This window comes from Mus caroli, unplaced genomic scaffold (genome assembly GCF_978045245.1).
Source record: "Mus caroli unplaced genomic scaffold, Mus_caroli_1 scaffold_6, whole genome shotgun sequence".
NCBI classification, from domain to species: domain Eukaryota; kingdom Metazoa; phylum Chordata; class Mammalia; order Rodentia; family Muridae; genus Mus; species Mus caroli.
In genome coordinates, this window is record NW_028227261.1 from 151,489,572 (window position 1) to 151,509,030 (window position 19,459).

Here is a 19,459-nt window from a genome sequence, read left to right on the forward strand (position 1 = left end):
CATGTTGGCTTTTGTAGAGCAGAGCATTCTTCCCCTACCCCAGATCATCATGTGCTCAAGACATCTGTGCAAGTTGCCTCTGGGACCCCAGGGTTTTGGAAAGTACAGGAAAGTGGAGACACTGAAAGTAGCCTTCACCCCAGTTTAAGGACCATTTGACTTAAATGTTTAACCTGAAGTCATCTTGTTTCTCTTGGATATCCTTGAGGTGTAGTGAGAGTGTGGGAGGTGTGGGACATTCCTGAGTTCTGCATTTCCCTCTGGAACATTCTTTCTGGACTTTACTGCCATTTCTGAGGCAACAATCTGAACCCAGCACCTGAAACACCACAACAGCCTGCCTATGTCCTTCTTTCCCCAACTCCCCTGTGCTCTCCAGTCTCTGCAGCTGGCATACTACTCTCCACAGCCATGAAGTCACTTTCAGTTTACACTTTGAGAATGTATGGCTTTTTTCTTCAAGCACTTGAGGTGATTGGCATGCTGATGGGCTCGACTTGATCATCACACATCGCATACATATAATGAACTATCACTTTATACCTACAAATGAATATAATTATGTTTTTAAAAAAATTAAACAACAAGGTCATTAAATATTAAACAACCCAGTAAACAAGTTGCTTTAGTTGGGGTTTAGACTGCTATGATGAAACATCATGAACAAAAGCAATCTGGGAAGGAAAGGGTTTATTTTATCTTATCTTATGCTTGCAAGTATGCGTCTAGTCTTCATCACTGAGGAAAACAAGAATAGGAACTGGAGGCAGAAACAGAAGCAGAGGCCAAGGAGGAACACTGCTTTCTGGCTTACTCCCCATAGCTTGCTCACCCTGCTTTCTTTCTTTTTTTTTTTTTTTATGGTTCTCATACATATGGGAAAAGTAAAGATGAAATATCCCCTGTAGAAATGCAACAAAAATTCTTCACTGAAGAAGAAGATTGTCAGATACATGAGGAGAAAAGGAATTCTAACAGAAAATCAGAAGAAATCTCATGTCAAATAAAAAACTAAAAATTAAACATCTCTAAATATTTGGACTTAGAAAATGATATTTTGAGTTAACATGCTTGTTTTATTTCGAGATTTTGACAATATAGGCAAAGAAACAGCTAGTATATAAGTGACACTACTGATTCATGAAAAAGCCAGTTATTAATTTTATTTTTGAAAATTACATTTCTGTACTTTTCATTAAAATATTACTAAATGCACCTACATTTAAAGGAAAACCACTTTTCATCAGAATATATAAGGTAAAAATGTAAAGTGGACAATAGCTTGGGCTTATCTGCACACTGAATTTATAAAGATCTCCCAGGAGCCAATGCAGAGATGATTAAGTAGACTCTGAGCAGAACACTTGGGCATGGTTTCTTACAACATGTCATCCAACTACCCAATCAACACTACTGAAAATGCTCAACTTTATATTTATGTCTCCCTGCTTTCTTATACACACAAGACCATCTGCATAGTTACAGTCAAATCAAAATAAAGCAGAATTCAATGATATAAGAAGTTCAGTGTTTGATATCTGATACCAACTCATACTCTTCCGAACTCTAAAGGACTTAGGCAGCAGAACTTCTTCTGCAGCACACACAGCTAGACTTAAGCCAGCTCCACTCCATAGCTGCTGCTGTCATTGGTTGTTGTCCCATGATACCGCATCTCCAAGATGCTGGGGTCTTCACTGCAAGTGGGTTACACCTATACCAATAGCCTCTCCTGGGATTTCATCAGGGACTCTGACCCTGCCACATAGTGCCAAGCATCAGCTGCTCTACATGACTCCTTTAGTCCTGGGGCTCCTACTTCCAGGAATCTGGAGGCAGGAGCTGAGGCAGAGCCCATGGAGGGGTGCTGCTTATTGGCTTACTCCTCATGGCTTGCTCAGTCTGCTCTCTTATACTCCAGAATTACCTAACCAGTCGTGGCATTGCCCAGAGTGAGCTGGGCCCTCTTTCATCAATCACTAATTTTAAAAGTGGCCCACAGGCTTGCCTACAGGCCAATCTGATGGGAACACTTCTTCAATTCAGGTTCTCTCTTTCCAAAAGACACTGGCTTGTGTCAAGCTGACCTAAAACTTGGCCAGCACCCATAAATCTCAGACAGGGAACTGGCTGACAGCTCTTCTTTCTCCTCTCTCCTCAGCTTCCTTCTTTCCAAGTTTCACTGAGTAGGCAGGCCAACTAGAGGGGTTTTTCTTCTCCCTCGGCCCTCTCTCATCCTCTTCCTTCATTCTCTTTTCTTTCCTATTCTTTGATTTTCAAATATCATGGTTAAATAGGAGCTTGAAGATAGCTTGGTATGTACATCGTTTGCCACACAAGCAGGAAGAATGAGTTCAAATCTCCCAGTCCCATGTAAAGCTGGGGTGGAAGGCAAGGACACCTGAGCTTTCCCTGTGACCTCTACATGTGTTGTATGGCATGTCCATGCCCTGTCCCCATACACATCAGACACATACACAATTGTGGTTAAAATATACATAGCATCAAATGCACCAGTTTAGCCATATTCAGCACATTCAGCAGCATTAAGTCCATTCACACTGTTGGAAAACCAAAAGCACTTCCAGAGCCAGCTTCCCCATTGCCCTCTCCATGACCCCTGGCAGTACCCTTCTGTGACCCTCTATTACTCATCTTTCTAAGTCTGCACACTGTCTGTATCTCACCACCTTCCATGCCTGACAGCTCTTCTCCGTGAGGTCCAACTGGACCTGGAGCAGTAGTCCACAGCACCCTCCTCCTCCTCCTCAGCTCTGCAGCTCACAAATGCTGCCTGAGCTCAGCACCTTTCCCAAATTGTCCTTCAGGGGAGGTACTGTCCTTTGCCTCATGCCCACATTCTTGCTAACATCTGTCCTCCCACCTGAGCCATTTCCCCTCCTGCCTGCTCCGTGGCTCTCGATAGTCACCTCTGAGCATTTCTTCCATAACATGTACAATATATTTCAGTGAGTTCTTGTTTGTGTTCGTATCATCAGTGCATAGAAGAGGTGCTGGGTAAAAACTTGCTGAGTCATTTTATTGACCCTTAAATTAGAGCACACCTGTCTTGCTTCACGTAGCTCTGAATTGGTGACTGGAAGAATGTGTGTCACCTTGAAGGTTGTCTGAGGCTCAGGTGTGAACAAAGCATTTTCATGTTCCTCATCTTCTGTGTGTTTATTTCCCTGCACAAAACTTGCCTAATCAGTCAAACAAAAGCAAGAGAAGAAGGAAATAGAATGTGAGTATCTGGACTGTTAGAGAAAACAAAGAGTGGCTTTGTATCACATTCCTTGTGGCATAAAGAACACCAGGAAGAGTGAAAAGCTATAAATGAACTGGCTGAAACTGCAGCAAGCGGGGACAGATGCACAGCGGTACAGGTGGTTTTTCCTCTCTTGGCCTAAGTCAGGGCCTTTCTGGGCCTTTCCCTTGGCACTGAGCACACACCTTGATTCTGGAATTAACATGCTGAAGGAACTCTTCTCTACAAAATTATGATTTGTAGGTGGTAGAAATTTCTCCAGCTTCTCCAAGTCATTTCCTGGGTCATACCAACTCCTTGTTCCTTTAAGATGATACGTCTACTAGTACACACGTGTTTCTTAGCTCAAGTTTTCTCGGTACGTTCCTACTCGGTGTGATCCTTTTGCTGACTGTACACCCTTTGCTTTATCCCCAGAGCCCTAACTCCCTTGAAGCCCTCACCCTCAGACTGTGCTTGCTGCAGTCGTCCTGGGGTCCCTGGACGCTTCCCTCACTGTGACACAGAGCACTGTCTCTAAGCACATCTCCCATTGTTCCCAGCAATCCTCACCTTCAAATTCAGTCCTGTGTCTTCCTTCCTGCCCTCCAGGACTCTGCCTTAATCCTCACTGGGCCCTGGGCAGTAAGAAATGCTCATTGGACCTTTGGTCCTGCTGTGTCTCCAAAGTTCTCATTTTGTTTTAGTGTTGCTCCCTCACACATTATCGGTGCCAACACTTCCTCCATCCTCATAGTCCCTTCTTTCTGCAAACACACACCTCTGTCACACCTTCCTGGTAAAAATCTTTCCTGGCCTCGTGCAAAGCCAGATCTTCACCTCTTCCACCATTAACTTTCAGCTAGGCACTGTTATGGCAGTGAGCTTTCTGCATTTCTGATTCAGGACCACCAATCTGTGGGTCCCACTACAAGTTCCAAGCCCATACCTTTTCAGCTCCTGGGCAACAGTGATTCTCCTTCACCTGCACACTGCCCACCCGCTTGGGGCTCTTAGTGGATCTCCTGACCGGGCCTTTCCCTGAAAGCTCTTCCCCCATTCAGCCTCTGTGTCTTAGTCAGGGTTTCTATTCCCGCACAAACATCATAACCAAGAAGCAGTTGGGGAGAAAAGGGTTTATTCAGCTTACTCTTCCATACCAAATTGTTTTGGTATGATTTGTTCATCACCAAAGGAAGTCAGGACTGGAACTCAAGCAGGTCAGAAAGCAGGAGCTGATGCAGAAGCCATGGAGGGATGTTCTTTACTGGCTTCCTTCCCCTGACTTGCTCAGCCTGTTCTCTTATAGAACCCAAGACTACCAGCCCAGAGATGGTACCACCCACAAGGGGCCTTTCACCCTTGATCACTAATTGAGAAAATGCCTTACAGCTGGATCTCATGGAGGCATTTCCTCAACTGAAGCTCCTTTCTCTGTGATAATTCCAGCTGTGTCAAGTTGACACAAAACTAGCCAGTACAATACTTCAGTCTTAGTCAGGGTTTTACTGCTGTGAACAGACATCATGACCAAGGCAAGTCTTATCAAAACAACATCTAATTGGGGCTGGCTTACAAGTTCAGAGGTTCAGTCCATTATCATCAAGGTGGGAGCATGGCAGTACCAGGCAGGCATGGCACAGGCAGAGCTGAGAGTTCTACATCTTCATCCAAAGGCTGCTAGTGGAAGACTGACTTCTAGGCAACTGGGGTGAGAGTCTTAAGCCCACACCCACAGTGGCACACCTATTCCAACTAGGTCACACCTATTCCATCAAGGCCACACCTCCACAGCATGCCACTCCCTGGTCCAAGAATATACAAACCATCACACTCTGTCTGCCTGACATGATCCACTGGGTTACAAGTGTTACTCATTGACCCTCACCTCTCCTGCTGTTTCTAGACATTCACCTCTGGTGTAAGTACAAGTTAAATTCCTATGATTTAAAGCTGAGCAGCGGCCTCAGGAATACAATAGTTCCTTAGGATCACCAATTCTTTCCTTGGCTCTTCCAGGTTCTGGTGGTCCTGGCACTCCCTGGTTTGAGGCAGGGTTCTCTAAGACCTGTGTCTTTGCCAAGACTTCTCTACAGGAGAAGCAAAGGCCCCCTCTGTTGTTTTCATAAACGGCCATCGGACATTGGACACAGGGTCCACCCTGAGCCTAGAATGGCATTTCATCTCAAGATCTTTAATTTATTAAATCTGAAAAGGTTTTCTTTACATCAGTGGTTCTCAGCCTTCCTAATGCTGCTGTGACCCTTTAATACAGTTCTTCATGTCGTGGTGACCCCCAACCATAAAATTATTTCATTTCTATTTCATAACTGTAATTTTGCTATTATAAATTATAAATATGTTTCCCAATGGTCTTAGGTGATCCCTGTGAAAGGGTCATTCCACACATACCCCAGGGGTCAGGAGGAACAGGGCGAGAACCACTGGTTTACAGGGTCAACTTTTGCATTCTGAAGTCATTTGGGGGCACTGTAGATGTAGTGAGACTATCCAGTTTTGAGCACTTTGTAACTCCCATCTCCAGCTCCAATGGCTCCCTCCAGTCTACTGCTTTCTTGGCTTCTCCACACAGATGTGTGTTCGTCACATCATACTGATCATGCCCAGCTGAGCTGCCTTTTCTTCCCGCTCCTGAACCATTCCCATTCATGGCTGGTCCCCTCACACTGATGGCAACATGGTCCTTAGAGTTGCCAAACATTGACACTCTCCTCAGTCCTTCACTCAACACAGTCCTACACAGGTGACTCACATGGCCACCTCCGCCACCTCCTCATGACTTATAGAACAACTGCCTTCCACTCTTTGCTTCTGGTTTCCCTGCTCCTGAGCCCACTGGTCACTGACCAGAGCACTGGGGGATGACAAGAGTTGACTCACCATGCTCAGAGACCTCTGGTGCTTTGTGCATCGCTCAGGACAGACTGAGCCCTGATAAAGGTCGTTGGTCTGCACTTTAATATATGCTGTTCCAGGCATACATAAGTGTCTGCTATTTGTTTGGAAAACTGTTGCAGAGTCTTCCATACATATGGTATCCCATGTCTCCTCTAAGTGCTTGTTTAAACTTATGTACACCTGTAGCTAAGGACAAGCTTCAGGTGTCCTTTGGGCTCACGTGAGCCTGGGAAGGACTGGTGGGAAGTTCCTGGGTAATGCTTTTGTAGGCCGTCCTGGCAGAGGCCCACATCTGCTCCTCTCTGAGGCACATCTGCTGGAGGAACCTGACTTTTGTCACTCACTAAGTCAGGGAAGCCAAGGAGTTGTCTGCCTAATCCCGTCGGTTCAGGCAAATTCTGACTGGCTAGGGGACAAGTTTCTGTCAGTGTCACTCCAGCCTCTACCACCTCCTGCTTCATAAGGGAAAGCTGGAGTGGTGGAGGGAGACCTTTAAAGGCTTCATCCCTAAACACAGATTATTTTGAAAACTCACTTCAAAGGGGATGAAATATAAATAGAGATGACCCCGACTCTGCTCCTGGAATTTATTAGATCTTGTTACAAGCTTCCCTGAAGCTTATCCCAGGGTAAGTGAGTTAGAGGTTTTGTGTAGAGCACAGTTTAACCAACTGAAGTGTAGAGAGGCAGCGATCTGTTTCATAGTGTCTGGCTTGGTGTCTGTTTGCCAGATTTCTTACCTCATTAGAAAATAAACACGATAGACAGGGCTCCTCTAGGAGACTTCTGCCTTGAGAAAAGGATGGGGCTTGAAGGCAGGGACAACCATGTCAGTGCATAGATGGATGTGTGGATGGATGAATAGATGCTATTTTCTCAAACAAGGAAGACTCCCGCCTCACAAAGAACTTGACCTTCAGGCCTTTGACACTCTAAGACCAAGCTCCTATAGTTCAATTGGTTTCAGTTCCAGCAATAACAACAATACTAACAACAACAGCATGCTGAGGCTGAGTGTACCTAGGACGTTTTAGAGAAGGTATGGTGCTTTTTTTTTCTATTTTCTATTAAAAGTCTATAAATGCATGTGTACCTATCACAATGTAATCTTTTCCTGACCACTTCCTTTGCATTCTCCTAGAAACAGTGCTTGGGTGATGCCCAGTTCTTCACTGGTCAGCAGCAGCACAGGGCACAGCTGTTGCACAAGGCTCTGCTGGCCTGGGCTCCTTATGATGGAGGGCAGCTGTCTTAGTTCTTGTCAAAGTCATAGTTCATTCCCACTGAGCATTTTCAGCCTTGAGCTGAGGGAATCGTTACTTGCATGGAGGCATCAGGAGTCCCCTGTAGGGTCAGTCCACAGTCCACAGTGGAGTTGTTGGAAAACCGCTTTCTCAGTGGTCTCTGCTCACTAGAGACCAGGATTAGGGCATTTTCACCACTGCTATGACAGTGAAAAGATTTCTAGTATGTCTGCCACTTTCTGCTCTATCCTGGGTGTACCGAAGTGATAAGTCATTTCCATGAATCAGTGGTAGCCAACCTGCATGGCCAGTGTGCCTGAGGCCAGGCTGTGCCCACCTGGCCTCCCTGCTGGCTTACCACCTGGCCTCCCACCTGGCCTCTCCAGGACCACATTTACTGTTTATAATTTCACTGCTGTACACACATTAGAGATGTTAGTCATTTTCATATCAATACAGTACAGGGCTGAGGGTTTAAGCTTAGTATGGCAGGGCTCTGGGCTCAGCATGCAGCAACACATACACACACACACACACACACTTGAAGGTTCAGTGATGGTAATACAATCACTATAATAATTATTCAGGCTGGAAAAGTAGCTCAACGGTTAAGAACACTTGTTGCTTTTGCAGAGGACCCAGGTTTGGTGCTCTGAATCTGCATGGTAGCTCAGCTATCCATAACTCCAGTTCCAGAAATTCTGAGCCCATCTTCTGACTTCTCTGCAGAAGTGATACATATACTCAAGCATGCAGGCAAAGCAGTTATCACGTAAAATACATAAACCTGAAAAATTTAAAGTAATAATTACTGTTCACTCCCATTTGCTATGAAACTCAGGTTATCAGTCATGTAGCAAGCACTTTTATCCCCTGAGCCATCCTGCTGACCCAGTTGCAGTTTTGAGACCGGACTGAATGAACAGTAAGTGATTCTCTTGGACAATTTCTTCTAGGTCCGCCCTGCTGTTCAGGACTTCCATATGGCCTGTCACTCTCTACTTATGTCTGGTATTAAGCACTTCCACACTGCTGAGACACCAAGTCCTTCATTTGACACCTATTTCTAACTCTCCATATCCCTTATATGCCCAGCCCGCTAACCAGCATTCTGCTCTATGTAGGTCTGAATTTGACCATTTAAAGCTCCTAACTTGTTTCATTTAGATTCATCTCTATAAGGTTCATGTGTGTTTTAACGTGTATCAGATTTCCTTCCTTTTGTTGACTGGATAACAGTCCATGATATGAAAATACTGCACTTTGTTTATCTATTCAACCACTGGTGGATATTTGGGGTAATCTATTATTCACTACTGTGAATAATGCTTCTCTGAACATAGGTGTGTGTTGTGGGTTGCCTTGGTGCTGTTTGTATTTTGATGTTAATTCTGCTTCCTTAAGAAGGGCTGCCCCTGCCAGGCAGTGGTGGCACACACTTTTAATCCCAGCACTTGGGAGGCAGAGGCAGGCGGATTTCTGAGTTCGAGACAAGCCTGGTCTACAGAGTGAGTTCCAGGACAGCCAGGGCTATACAGAGAAACACTGTCTCGAAAAACAAATAGAAGAAGAAGGAGAAGGAGGAGGAGGAGGAGGAGGAGGAGGAGGAGGAGGAGAAAAGTAGAAGGAGGAGGAGGAGGAGGAGGAGAAGGAGAAAAGGAAGGGCTGCCCCTGATGAGAAGTAGATTACATACTCAGATGACCTCACTAAACCTTCTCCCCATTCTGACTTGGCAAATAAAGACTAGAGTGGATGACTGGACAATGGAAGGGAAAGATGGGACTGGAGGTCTCAGGGAGGGTGGGGGAGGGGGAGGGAGAAAGAGGGAGGGAGAGGGAGAGGTATAATGATAGATCTGCCCAATGTAGGTATATAGCTTATAAATATAATAACTGGTATATTTTTATATGGGCTTACTGGTGTAAAAATTACCGCAACAGATGTACAAGTATATCTCAAGACCTTACAATGGTTTCTTGTGTGTGTGTGTGTGTGTGTTCATGTAAGTTCAAGTGCACATGTACAAGTATGTGTCTGTGTGTGTGAAGGGCCAGAGATAGACATCATATGTCATTCCTTGGGAGCAGTTTAGCTCCCTTTGAGGCAGGGTCTCTCAGTGACTAGGCTGTCCAGGGATCACACTGTTTCTGCCTAGTCAGCACTAGGATTTAAAGAACATGTTACCATATCTGGCTTTTTTATGTAGGTTCTGGGAGCCAAAGATCTTCCTTCCTTTCTGTCTGTCTGTCTCTTTTTAAGAAAGAGACTTTCTGAAACATGTAGTGATTCTATTTTCAATAATAACAGCCCACCATGCTGTTTTGCACAGCGTCTGCTCTGGACCCTAGCCCCTCACTAGTCCAACTTGCTCTTTTCTAGTGTGTCCACACAATTCTCAGCAGAGTGAAGTAGTCGCATGTGGGTTATTGGGCAAGAGAAACTCTAAGAAAAATAACTGACAATTCCCCTCTACTGGCTAACGAGAGTGATTCCTTTTCATGGGGACATACTAATTGAAATGCAACCAGTCCCTTGGTGGAGCCACCTGTGGAAAGCTGTGTCCCTGAGGAATCCTTGTCTGTTGTTGGCTGTTTATATTCTGATCCGTCACAGATGTGGCTTTCTTTGTGTGTGTGTGTTCCTCTCTCCTCCCTCATCCTCAGCACTAAGGACGAGCCAACAGACTTCCAGTTTTGTCTTGGCTGGATTTTAAATGACCTCATCACCTTCTTTCTCCTTCCCTTCTTTATTTCGTGAACGCTTTGCTTTGAAAGGCAGAAGCCAGTGTGCATAAGGAGGATCCCACTAGATATGGTATGGAATCCTTGCCTTCCTTGGAGCAGATCCTCTCTGGATCCTGGATCCTCTTCTCTATTATGAGTGGCACCTGTTGTGCAGGCTAGTTTCGACTGATTTAAAAGTCTAGCAGGGTCAGGGTGAGGAGAAGCTAAGATGGCAGCTGTTACCATTAACATCAAAGCATAGATCATCATGTCTAGCTGTGTTTTCTTGGGAAAATATAGATATTATAACTAAGTAAAATTGAGTTTCAAGAGACTCAGCAGCAAGGAGTGGGCTTTTTGATCCATGCTTCCTCCAAGCACATTATAGATTGCAATGTAGAGACCCAGTATGGAGAATCAGTGGCCATTACTGCTATTGTTTCTGTGGCAATTGAGAGCCATGAGACAAATGCTGCCCTGTTGGAGACACAGAGAAACGTGGATCCTGGTTTTGCTTGATTTGCAAACTCTGTTTTCTGCTCTTATCATGACACCTTCTCCCCGTTAGGAATGACTTCAGAGATTGTGATGTGTAGCACTTACTGCTCATTTTTCCCTTCCACTTTACTAGAGTCATCCTTACTCCACAGGCTCTTGGGACATTGGGGTAGAACTAACCCTCTGAACCCTTTGCTCAGCCATAGGAGGTGAGCAGCTCTCTAGAGTGTGGGGTAAGCTTGCCCCACAAGGAGGTAAGGCAGCAGGGTGGCAGGTCCCTTCTTCCTGCCCTTTGGTGGCTCCTTCTTTATTGTCTCTCCTGCTTGCCTGGACAACTGTTATTCCCACAGCCCATTCGAAAGCAGGCTGCTGCGTTTCAGTTCCGGCTTCTCATTCAGGCTGAAACTTCCTGGGATAGAGTTTAGCTTTGCTTGAGAGATCACATACAGCTTTCCTGAGTTCCTTTCTCCCTGAGTCAGCTGACTCTGGTGTGGGTGTTTCTTATTAAAAACAGAAACAAAACCTTTCTCCTGCTATCTGCTGATGTGCCCAAAAGCTGTAGTAATTAGTGGACATAAACACTGCAGCAATAGTTGTGGAGCCCAAGTCACTGTGAGACACTTCATTAGCTGTCCAAAGCATCAGGAAGTTGGGTGATGACATCTGAGCCAGTGTCCATGAACAGATGAGCGCCACAGTGAGGAGCTGCCTGGATTCCAAGCATTGTGGGAACTAGCTGAAAGCTACACTCTGTGGGGTGATGGAATGGACGAGTTCTACACAAGGAGGCAGATGACTGACTTGGGAGCAGTTTTCACTAGTAAGTCAGCCACCCGCAAGGAGAATTATTTGAGTTCTGCCTGAGTTGCAGACATAATTGATATTTCCAGCTAGAGTTAAATCCTCAATAAGGAAGGCTTGTTGTGTGTCACTGTGGGCCATTGATGTTCTCCACACAGATGTAACTGCTGTGAGCTGCCTGCACGTCACTAAATATGTGCAATGGTGACTCGAGGTTCAAGTTCATTAGTGGAGAGGGACCAGTATTACCTTCCTCAGAGCTATTCTGGCACAGTGAGGCCTGATGAGGTAGATCACACTGTGCACCCCTTGTTTGTGGAATAAGAAGACAGACTTCCTATGTAAGCATGGTTAGTGGGTGGGAAATTTATGTGAGCATGCCCAATCAAGATTCTTCTAATATCTTTAGTCTGATTAAAACCCCTGATGTTGTATCCTGGGAGAAAATCATGTGCAAAGTAATAAGACCCTGCAGTTTATATTCTATTGCCACCCAGCCCACCATAGGTGTGCAGGTACATCTAAGGTTGTTGTACTGTAAGAATCACTTTGTGTGAAAAACCACCCATGGTTACCAAATTCCAATGCTGTGCCAGCCATTGACTGCATATACAACCATAGTCTCAGATTGTAGTACCTAGTGATGATGTCACCACCTTAGGCTATGTAAGTACAGCACACCGTTCTTGAACAATAGCAAGATCACTTAATGATTGATTTCTAAGGATCGGTCCCTACTAAGGCATGACAACAGGCTAGCAGTGGACAGTAGCCTCTGGGATTCTGACCACAGTCTAAGGACCAGCCCTGATCTAGCACACCCTAAACACACACACACACACAGCCTACACGTGTAAGAAGCAATATTTGGTTTCTGCATGCTGCAGCTCCTGACATGGCTTCTGTTAGAAGCTGATACTTCCCATCTCTGACTTGTGTGCTTGGCCAAACCTGTGGCTCTGGGCTTCTGGGAGGGCAGGCTCTTCAGCTGATTGGTTATTGAAAATAATCAGCCAGTTGGCTGTTACTTAAGGAAAGTCTGGCTGACTGGTGAATGAGTAAGAGCATCTCTGAAGCCTCTCTTCTTTCCCAAGGTGCATCAGAGAGGCTACATCTCAGGACTCATTTCCTGACACTGCAGGGCTGGTTATCAACTAACAAGACAAGGCAGCCCTTTACCCCAGGCAGCATCCTAACCTTCTGTGGCTAGGTTGCTAGGCTCCTGTGGACCCTGTGGCTCACAGACCTCTGCCTTGCCTGGGAGCTCTGCCCATCCTCCCAGGAGAGCAGCACACTCAGCAAGGGTGTGTTTCACAGCATTTGCTTCAGTCAGAAACATTTTCAAGTGACAGGCACCATTCTGGACAGAGCTTGGTCACGGGCTGTGGTTGTCATGTACCTCCATGGGCTTCATTCACACTGCTGTTTTATGAGGCCTTTAACTTCTCTAAGCTTCATTTGCATGTGTTCCATGGGAGTAAAACCTGCCTAGTGGTTGTTATTAGGGTCAAACACGAATTAAGTATAAAATCTGTGAAACACAGTAAATGCTGAACTAGTCGTGGTTACTACCTCTCTCACTACCTAACAGTCGCCATCATAATCATTACCCACCTTCAGTACCACTATTACCACCACCACCATCACCATGGTTGAGAAGCTGAGTTCAGAAGAGCACTCTACCTGGAATAGAGAGCCACAGTACACAGGGCTTGTTCAATACTGTTACTGCTTCAGAGAATCGCCTCCAAACATTTTCAACAGGTGCCTAGCTTGAGTAGATGTTCGTGGAGCCCTCCTTGCAAGTTCTTGGAATGTTCTTCAATGAGCTGATCCTGGGGATCCATGGCAGAGCATGAGCCCTTGCTGTCTGTGATGCTTGTATCTGTGTTTCCCACACAGGTTTCTAGTTAACCGAGTTTAGGCCTAAGTTGGGATTATAGCCAGCCTCAGCTTCTTTGCACACCTGGCCCAGGGTCTATATAATCATTAGTCTGTTAGCTAGGTGTGACCAGCATTTCAAAAAGGCAGTAACTAAGGAGGACTGGAAACGGGCTCAGAGACCACCAGTAATGACCACGCAGTTGTTTGTATTCCGTTGGGGCTCTAGAACCTGCCTCTGGCTCATTTCAGCAAGGCATCTCTCTGTCTCCTTAACCCAAACATTCCATCCAGTTGTGTGACAACTGCTTGGCCCATTCTTCTGCTTAGTCCCAGCATGCTCTGCACTCTTCCACTTTCTTTGGCTTTAGTAAGTTTGCCTAAGGTTGGTGTGTCAGCACAGTAATTAAAACTGAGGCATGACTCCTGCCCCCAAACTTTGCCTCAGTCTCAGAGTGATATTACATCACCCTCTGCCCTCTATGTCATGCCCCACTGGTCTGGTGCAGAGTCTTCTAGAGGAAGTCATGTATGCTAGCATACCCTCACCAGGGCGTGCACGCACACACACATACACGCACACACACACATACACACACACACACACACACAACACCTATTGCCTTTTGTGGACTTCCTGTTGAAGCTATTTTGAATATTTCCAGATAAGAGTGCACATCTTCTGAGTGCCTAGGGCCGTTGAGAGTATGGGAAAGCAGAGACCACACAGTCATTGCTATCTAGACCAGCCTCATATTTTCCCCTGCCACCCTCTGGTTTCTTCTCTGTGTGCTTACCGATTGTTAGATTTGTACAATGCTTCACAAGGTCAGGCTGCCAGGTCATCATGCTTTGTACTCAGTTTAGAACTGAATGCAGGCAGCATGTGCATCTCACCTGTGCCCAGGGATGTGCACATTTGAAGTGGGCACATGGATAGAGTGGCAAGCCGTGGAGATGCCCTCCTTGGAGAAAGCACCGTGCTACCAAGGCTTCTCAAAAAAGGGGGCCTCTCAGCCGAGACCTGCAGAATGAATGAGTCACATAAGAGGGCAGTGAATGTCCCATGCAGAGGTTCCAGGGTGGTTGCCAGGAGGCTGTAGGAGGGGTCATGGTGAGGAGGCAAGAAGTGGAAGCAAAGTCAGGTCCTGGAGAACCTTGGAAGCACAAAGTATCTGCACAGTGTGCCTTGGTGCCCATACAGAGTGAAATTTTGGATTGACTAGACTTTGAAGTAGGTCTGGGACATATTGAGTATTCTCAACTTTTTGTGACCAGAAAAATGACACCTGCCAAATCTTGTGTGCTAGCAACATAGCTTCCTGGTGCTAGCAAAACCCTAGCCCAGGGGCTGGAGAGGTGGCTCAGCAGTTAAGAACACTGAGTGCTCTTCCAGAGAACCTGAATTCAATTTCCAACAGCTACATGATGGCTCACAACCATCTGTAATGGGATCTGATGCCCTCTCCTGGTCTATCTGAAGAGATGTACTCACATATATAAAATAAATAAATAAATCTTAGAAAAACAAAATCTTAGCTCATTTTTCTGAGGGAGATTAGTAACAGCAGCAAAGTTGCACTAGATAAAAGTGAAATAGAAAAGATAAATAGCATGGCCTTTGTCTTAGAGGTGTTTGTTATCTGGTTGCCATGACAACAGTAAGCACCTGAACAGAATAAAAACAAAGGTAAAGCTACAACCCTTAGCTGCCAGTAGTGTTTGTGCAAAACAACACTGTAGAACAGGAGAAGAGAGGTTCAGGATGGGACTTGGTCGACTCTGGAAGGGGACCCAGGATGAGGCCTGGAAGGAAAGGAAGTGCTAAAGAGCTGCTCCTTTGCTGAGCAGTAGAGGGCAAGGGACTTGAGTGGGCTTCACAACATGATGTAATGAGGCTGCTGCTCACAGTGATGGAGGAGTCTGGTCCTTCCAGATGAGCTGCTGCAGTTTAAGGCAGAATCTGGGGGCAATGCACTCTATTAGAAGTAATCCTAATTGGAAGTGACTTCTTCTAACTCTCTTAAACACACACACACAAACATACAGACAAGCACACAGAAACACACACACCATTAGCCTGCACACAAACACATGTAAACACACACACAAGCACACACAAATACACACCATAAACATGCACATAAACACAAATAAACACACACAAGCACACACACCTTCATTCCTTATCCTTGACTGCATAATTTGGTGGCACAATCCTTTAAGTGATTTTAGAGCTCTGCCACACTTCCTGCCAGCACTAAGTGGCACCTTCTTCTCTCGGGGTCGTTGTCTATTGGAATCCTTCATTCTGCCTCATGCCCTTGCTCTGTTGTCAGAGTATATTCAGTTCATCCTGAGGGACTGTAATCAGAGGCTCTGGAGAGCTGGCCCCACAGCTCTTCCTTAGCAAGATCCTGATAGAGTGAGTCTTACTAACAAGCACAGCCCTCATGTCCTGGTGCCTTATAATGAACTTGTATTATTAAAAAGTCACTTTCTTCACTTCTGTTGTCTTAGTTCTGGTTTCTACCACAAATCATCATGGACTGAATGGCTCACACAACAGGCATTTACTTCTCAGAGTTCTAGGGATGTCCGGGAGGAAGTGCCAGCACATTCAGTACCTGGCTCAGGCATGCACACACACAAGCATACACACACACACACACACACACACACACACACACACACACACACACACACATTCTCCCTTAACAGCTATGGCTACCCAAGGTGGAAGGGACCAGGAAGCTCTCTGTGGTCTCTTGTATAAGGACACCAAGTCTTCCATGACCCCCTGACCTAATTACTTTACAACTGCCAACACATAAGGATCATATTGAGGGTCAGGGTATCAATATATGAATTTAGGGGATACAACATCCAGAGAATAGCATATATTTCCTCACTTAAGAATCTAAGATTATGCCAGACGGTGGTGGCACACACCTTTAATCCCAGCACTTGGGAGGCAGAGGCAGGTGGATGTCTGAGTTCGAGGCTAGCCTGGTCTACAAAGTGAGTTCCAGGACAGGACAGCCAGGGTTATACAGAGAAACCCTGTCTCGAAAAACTGTAAAACAAAACAAAACAAAACCAAACCCATTACCATGGGGCTAAGGAGACAGCTCAGTAGTTAAGACCACAAACTGCTGTTAGAGAGGGCCCAAGTCCAGTTCCTGTTCTCATGTTGGGCTGCTCTCAACTGCCTGCAACTCCAGCTCCAGGGAATCTGATGCCCCCTTTTGACCTCAATGAGCAACTAGATGCAATGTTTACACTGTCACACAAAAGATGCACAAACACACACATACACATATGAACACACACACAGACATACAGATAAATAAAAATAAAATAAAACCTTTTTTGGAAGTTATCATCATTGTAGATGTTAGGGACAGATTTTAGAAAGGATTCTAAGGGTGACTTTAGCAGTATCTTTAAAAATGTGAACAATCAGAATAATAATACACATGAAAAAAATCTCAAAAACTCAGGTTTTGTGTATGTGTTTGTTTTGTTTTTCTTGGTGGCCAACCATGACAGCCTATCTAGAATACAAGCCTGAGCCCCTTCTGTTTGCAGATTGCAGAAGGCATGGCGTATATCGAGCGGAAGAACTACATCCACCGCGATCTGCGAGCTGCTAACGTCCTGGTCTCTGAGTCACTCATGTGCAAGATTGCAGACTTTGGCCTTGCGAGAGTCATTGAAGATAATGAGTACACAGCAAGGGAAGGTATGTGTGCTGGGCCACAGAGGCCATCTCACTGCAGGTTTCTGCTGTGCTTTCCACACATTGACCCCCGTGCCTGATGCCCTCCTGTTTCTCCACCCTCAATTCCACCATGTGTTCTCTCTGTTCCCACAGTCCTCACTTCTACCTTCAAGACAGGGAGTTGCTGTGTAACAAGATTCATAAACAGTAGCATCTTTCTTCTTCTTTGCTGGTTCTTAGATAAGGGGTTGTTTTACTCTTTGGTACTGGGGATTAATGGACTAGGGCCTTGTGCTTGCAAGGGAAGAGCTCAACCACTGAGTTGTAGCACGGTCTTGCTGTGTAACCCAGGCTGGCCTCAAACTCTAAATCCTGCTGCCTTGGCCTCCCAAGTGCTGGGATTACACATCCAGCCTCATATTTCAACTCGTCAAACTAAAACAAAACTGAATTTGTCAAAATTAAGATTCTTTTTTTAGCCTGTCAGGTAGATTTTTTCTCTCAATAATAAAGTATGTGTGCTTCCCTGAACTGCAGAGACGTTTGTTACACTCATTCAATGCTGCAGACCACTGATGACAGACCTCAGAGGTTCTGCAGCTCTAGAGATCCCTCTGTAAGGGGCTGAGTCTGGATCCACACCAGAGAATCCGGCTTCTAAGTACATGAGCAAGAACCGAGTCCACTGGTTTGTTGACACCAGCAAGCACTGAGTCTTTGAAAGATACCAGAAAGGTACAAAGATCATAAGGAACATGTTAGGATTGGACCAAATAGAAAGTGGTAACATGGAGATGCTCTCAGTCTCAGCATCTGTCCTCCCATCATGCAGCACTGTTCCAGACTGCCTGGCAATCATCCAGGAATCAGTGATACGGTCCAGCACACAACAGGTGTACACAACTGTCTTTATTGCTCTTGTAGGGACTTCCAGTTTTAGTAAGGCACTTCAAAAGAAAACTCATGCAAAGACATAGTAAAGGTAATGTCTTCAAGCAATGGCTATGAACCCTGAGCAGTTCCGTGATGATCAAGTTACAGTCTGTGCCAAGTCTTGCTTTCCTTTAAGGAAATTATATATAATTCTGGCTGTGGATATAGTTCAGTGGTCAAATGTGTACTTTGCATTCATCCCCAGCACTAGAAGTTAAGTAGGCAAATTTAAATGAAATAAAAAGATGTATCCATGGAAACTTAGAATGAGCCCATTAAGGAAAAACCTGAACTGTTTTATAGAGGTTTGGTTCAACATTTTCATAGGTTTGTTTGGTTTGGTTTTTTTGAGATGTGTTCCTGCTTTGCTTTCCAGGTTAGCTTTGAATTCCCTTTGTGTGTGTGTGTGTGTGTGTGTGTGTGTCTGTGTGTGTTTTAGGCAGGGTTTCTCTGTAGCCCTGGCTGTCCTGGAACTCCTGGAACTCACTTTGTAGACCAGGCTGGCCTAGAACTCAGAAATCTGCCTGCCTCTGCCTCCCATGCCACCACGCTCAGCTCTAACTTTAAATTCCTTGCACCAAGAGATGCTCCATCCATCTTCTGAGAATACAGGTGCATGTCAGCATGCTAAACTCTAAAGTTTCAACACGTTTGAAAGGCCAACAATATAAGCAAAATGTATTTGCACTGTACACCATGCCCTTTTGTGTTTAAAGTTGAACAGGCTACAGCGCCCCATAGAGGTTCCAGAAGAAACTGCTTCTAAGGGAAGGACCTAAAAGGGAAATGCAAGAAAGGGAGGTGAACAAATTTGACACCACATGCATTTTGATTGTATCTTTTCTATTCCAAGTAAATTACTTAAATTTCAAAAAAAAATTCAAAGAAGAAAATTACTCATAACCCATCATTATCTTGAACTCTGAGTAGGAGCCCACATCTTCCTCCTCAGGTGCGAAGTTCCCTATCAAGTGGACAGCTCCAGAGGCCATCAACTTCGGCTGCTTCACTATCAAATCTGACGTGTGGTCCTTCGGAATTCTCCTGTATGAGATTGTCACCTATGGGAAGATTTCCTACCCAGGTATCATTTCCCTACACCCCACTCCAGTGTGAGGGGAGAACCAAGCACCCCAGAGACAATAGCTCTGTCTACCCAGATCTGTTCTTCTGACAGAACTTAGGGTCCTTACCCTTTATGCAAATCTTACTGAACGATGCTTAGATGCTTCTTTGTCTCTACCTCACGCTTCCTTCAGTGAGTTCACCACTTACTACACTGTGCACCTGGCGCTGCTCCCGGTGTCTCAGTGAGGCAGATTAGACACTAGTGCCCCTCTGCCAAAGCAGGGTTCCAGGTGAGGCAGACCATCTTCTGCTAGCTGTGAGAACTGTGGCAGTGGCTCTCACCCCCTTCAGGGGGTAGTTGCTACTGTTCAGCACTGAAGGACTCTTCTGATCTTAAAGTTAAATCTTCAGTGGCTTGAG

At 45.4% G+C, this 19,459-nt stretch overlaps 1 protein-coding gene across 1 annotated transcript in view; it reads left to right on the forward strand.

Moving 5' to 3' along the window:
* Positions 1-19,459, forward strand: part of LOC147004437 (tyrosine-protein kinase Lyn-like) — a 48,281-nt gene that overhangs the window by 20,953 nt on the left and 7,869 nt on the right. The window contains exons 4-5 of the mRNA XM_085839514.1: positions 16,906-17,059; positions 18,924-19,055. Of these exons, the coding sequence (XP_085695640.1) occupies positions 16,906-17,059; positions 18,924-19,055 (286 nt within the window). The remainder of the gene's footprint in view (positions 1-16,905; positions 17,060-18,923; positions 19,056-19,459) is intronic.